A 4,511-nucleotide genomic window follows, 5' to 3' on the forward strand; every position below is an offset into this window, starting at 1 on the left:
ACAGTGCAGCATATTTTTCTAGAACGTAATAAATATAGTTGGGAAAGAGAGGTGTTAATCAGAGAGTTAAATAGAAATAAATATAATTTAGATATTAAAAATTTGCTGCGAAGATCATCTGAGGATGTAGTTTTTAACAGCATTTTTAGTTTCCTTAGGAAGTCAGGTATTATGGGAAGATTATAGTGTTAGGACATCTAATCTATACTCCAGTCTGGAAGGTGGCGGTAATGCACCTATAAGTTGTTTGCCAACCGCCATAAAACTAAAAGAAGAAGAAGAAGAAGAAGAAGAAGAGCAGAAGAAGAAGAATGCAGGCAGGAAGGCTCCACCTCAGTGGACTGATCACCTGAACTGATTTCAGGTGTGCTGCAGGCTGGTGTCAGAGTGCAGTCTGAGGAGGAGAAAGGGTTCTCTTGTTTTATTTTTTTTTCATTATATGCTAACAATATACATATACTTCCTGTCAGTATGTCAGGTCCTATTGACAACAGAAGCTTAGAAACAACCAGCAGGTAATGAGTGCAAATATATTTATCTTTATTCAAACGTCCATCAACCAAAGACACATGCCTAACTACCTGTCCTCTGCTTTCAGAGGACCCTGCTCCAAAGCTTTTAAGCTTTATCGCACTCTGGCCCGAAAGAAGCCTCTGGACCCAGAAGGTGAGGAGTCCAACTTGTGCCGATGCCTGACCACCCTGGATCTTGTGGGTCTGGGTGTCGGCAGCACCCTTGGAGCTGGGGTTTACGTGCTGTCAGGGGAGGTGGCGAGAGAGGTGGCTGGACCAAGCATCATCCTCTCCTTCCTGCTGGCAGCTGTGGCTTCAGTCTTCGCAGGACTGTTTTACGCCGAGTTCGGAGCCCGAGCGCCCAAAACGGGCTCGGCCTACCTGTACACCTATGTGACTATAGGTGAAATGTGTGCGTTTGTTACAGGCTGGAACCTGTTACTGTCGTATGCCAATGGTAAGTTAATATTAAACACTGAGAACTTGTTTCCGTTAGTGATGTGGATAAAACTTTCATCCCACACCAATATCAAATCTGACAGTGGATTCAGAAAGAGAATTAAAAACCAAAATAACATAAAAAAATTGTGTTTTTATCTCAAGGATGAAGGAAGTTATGGTGTTTGTTTACATGTAGTCAAGCTCGTCATTTCTGCTGCAATTCATCACTGAACCAATCAGGTCTTTGTGACTATTTCACATTGTTTTAAGTTTTTGCTCTTCTTTAATATTCAAGGTATTTCAATGAAATTATTGGAAAAGATCCACTTTCTATTTTTTATAGGAAGCATCTTATATCCTAAAATCTATAAACGTAAAAAAATGTTACAAGATTCAACATCAAATCAATTTGATTTGTCTTCTAAAGCCAGGAAATAAATACCATTTGAAAACCATTTGTTTCGTAAACAAAGCTCCCCAACCAATGACAGTGTGTGATGTGTCAAGGAACAAATACAAACATCTACACACTTTGGTAACTTTTGCATTTTTATAGCAATGTGTCAGTTTACCTCTTTAAGGGGAGAAAAACTCACATGATTGAATTTGAGACTATTTTCAAAGAAGTTGACTTTAAAACACATTGACAGAAGTGAAAAACTCAAAGGAGTCTGCAGCTGAGCTCAGCACTGTTTGTTGAAATTCAAAGAAATAACGAAACTGGAGCGAATAACAGGCTCAGAGCAGCACTGCACAAGTCACAGCAGGTTAGGAAGAAAATGACAGCAGCAGCTGATGATATAACATCCCAACATTATATGTGGTTAAATAGGATATTTCATTCAGTGGTGATAATGTACAGAAAATAATTTCATTTAGAGCCATTTGTCTGTAATCCTGACTTCCTGTTTTCTGCAGAAGTTGATGTGAACAGCAGGTACGTCTCTGTAAACAAAGAAAAGCAGTTTCCTTCGACTTTATTTTCCAAATCAATTCCACTTTATACGCCTCAAACAATCAATGTTTCCCTAACTTTTATCAGGGTGACCCATATTTAAAAACGAAACACAACATTGTCACCTCATTAAAGTTGGACTTTGTTTAGTTTTTAAAAAGTAAAGAATTGTGCTCCTGAAGAAACTTATACATTATCTTTTAAGCATCACATTGGTTTATTTAATTACAAATTTCTAAATTTACCTTAAATTTGAATTCACTTCTATTTGAAAACAATGTAGACATTTTAAATGTGTTAAGACAATATCGTAGGGTAGATAATCTGCTTAGTTTTCTTTTTCTCTCTCCTAAACTAAAAGGGACATATTTATCCTTGGATAATTAGTAATGCGTTAGGGTTAATAGTATGGCATCTCTCACCGCTTTAATGTTTTCTGTTTTCTCCCTTTTGTCGATGCTTTTTTGAGTAGACTTACAGTTCCCACTTTGCGTTTTCAGAATCACAATCTTTATTGTCCTTCACACACAACATCAAGATGCAGTGAAGAACGAAATTTGCAGTTTAGAACATCTGTCCTGAGAAACACGCACACACATGACAAACATGGGGGAACAAACGTCCAGGGTCTTTCACAACTTTGTGCGCTACCTTTGCAGTTTAAAATACACACACAATAAGAAGGATGAGTTAAAAAAAGAGCTTTGATCCTGTGTTTTATACAGAAACACACAAACATACACTCAAAAAAACTACTCTGCATAGAGCAAGTCGGCTAAGGAAGGAATTGATCTTTATTCTCTCTAGTATGGTTTTTCTATGAGATGTAGCTTGGTTTTTCGTTGTGTGTTTTGTTAGCCAAACATATGTTTCTTTTCCTTGGTGAATAAGTTTCAAAATGGTGGATTTGCTCTGTAACTGGGCACTGTGAATGCAGTCGAAGGAGTGACTGGCTCCCTTGTGTGCCTTAATGATGTACTACATGCACAATTCTTGATTAAAGAGGAACATTTTTAAGAAATCAATTTAGGGACCCATATGAAATCTTTTAAGACCCCACTCAGGTCAGGACCACGACGTTGGAAGTGAACGCCTTAGACCAGAAATCTTCAACCCTGTTCCTCATGACCCACTGTCCTGTGTGTTTTAGAAGTTTTCATGCTACAACACACTTAACTGAAAGAAATGAATGAAAGACAGGCTTCTGCTAAATTTGACATTTTAAGTAGTTTGTCTGTATCAGGTGTGCCATGCAGGGCAGTGGACATGGAACATGCTTGAAGACCCGTGTTTTGGACCGCACACCAACATTACACGTATCTAACCTATCTACACACATCTAACCTAATCTAACCTTCTGTCAAAACTTATACAGCAAGACCTGCTACTGCCACCTTGATACGTTTTCTTGGATGTGGTGTATTCACTGACTGACACACACAATCCAAACAAACATTTTGATTGAAGCTCTGGTTATTGTTCGACACTAGCTGGTGAACCGGTGCATCACTATTCAGCACGGGAAGTTTTTCTGGTCAAATTCAGTACTAATTTTAATGGTCAAATCTTCAAGTTAATCAGAGAAAATGTATGTTAGATTGCTCTGAGTTGAGCTGATTGGTCATTGTTTTTGTTCAGTTATTTTGTTGTTTCTATCAGGAACATCTAGCATGGCGAAAGCTTGGATCGGGACTTTCGATGACCTGGTAGACAACGTCATTGGAAAAACTCTGCAGCAACATGTAATGATGGATATTCCTGGCTTGGCCTCATACCCAGACTTCTTTGCTGCTGCACTCATTATGTTGCTGGCTGGTGAGATTTACACGTTTGTGAAGTGTTTTCCAAGCATTTAAGATGCAAGATAATAAAATGTATACCTTGTCCATTCTGTTGACCTATTTGTTGATGATGATGATGATGATGATGATAATAATAAAAATAATAATAAATCTTTTTTTCCAGGCATACTTACATATGGCGTGAGGGAGTCTTCGATCCTGAATACCTTTTTTACTGTTGTTAATGTAGCAGTGTTGCTTTTTATCATCATCTCCGGTTTCATCAAAGGTGACCTCAACAACTGGCGCACTTGTAAAAAGGATATCTTCAATGTTACCCAGCAAATGGAGTAAGTTTCTGTTTTGCCACTTTTGTGTTCATTTGATATATATGTGGTCAGTTTACTAGTTAGTAAAAACAGGAATTGGGACCTCCATTCAGGCTATTTTTAGAACACTATTTGTGCTTGACTCCGGCAGGCATACAAACTCTTGTAGCAGCTCCATTGATTTCAGTGTAGCTGTGCCAGTTTAGCTGTGTTAAATTCCTGAAAACTACATGAAACTCAAAACATTGTGCTACAGTTCTTATAACTGTGACTCAGGTTACAGCCATCATGCCCACGTGGAAGGAGTATTTTTTGTCACATTTCCCAAGCTAAGATGCAGGCTAACACCTGGTTCTGAATGATGGAACAAACTGAATTTAACTGAAGAAAAGTACAATTACAGACTTAAAGTGTATCTTACCCCCCGTGAAAAGAGAACTCCGCCCCAAGGCGAAATTTGATAAATGCATCAAAGTGGGTAGGGGAGGGGGTG

At 38.5% G+C, this 4,511-nt stretch overlaps 1 protein-coding gene across 2 annotated transcripts in view; it reads left to right on the forward strand.

Moving 5' to 3' along the window:
- Positions 1-288: 288 nt before the first annotated feature.
- LOC106527609 (cationic amino acid transporter 2) overlaps positions 289-4,511 on the forward strand; it is a 14,789-nt gene continuing 10,566 nt past the window's right edge. The window contains exons 1-5 of one of the 2 annotated variants that reach the window (XM_014022540.1): positions 302-364; positions 471-515; positions 599-969; positions 3,568-3,723; positions 3,874-4,039. In XM_014022540.1, coding sequence (XP_013877994.1) covers positions 472-515; positions 599-969; positions 3,568-3,723; positions 3,874-4,039 — 737 coding nt within the window. In that variant the 5' untranslated portion in view covers positions 302-364; position 471. Of the gene's footprint in view, positions 516-598; positions 970-3,567; positions 3,724-3,873; positions 4,040-4,511 lie in introns of both variants that reach the window. The other variant, XM_014022539.1, reaches the window with a different exon arrangement.

This window comes from Austrofundulus limnaeus, unplaced genomic scaffold (assembly GCF_001266775.1).
Source record: "Austrofundulus limnaeus strain Quisiro unplaced genomic scaffold, Austrofundulus_limnaeus-1.0 Scaffold334, whole genome shotgun sequence".
NCBI lineage: Eukaryota > Metazoa > Chordata > Actinopteri > Cyprinodontiformes > Rivulidae > Austrofundulus > Austrofundulus limnaeus.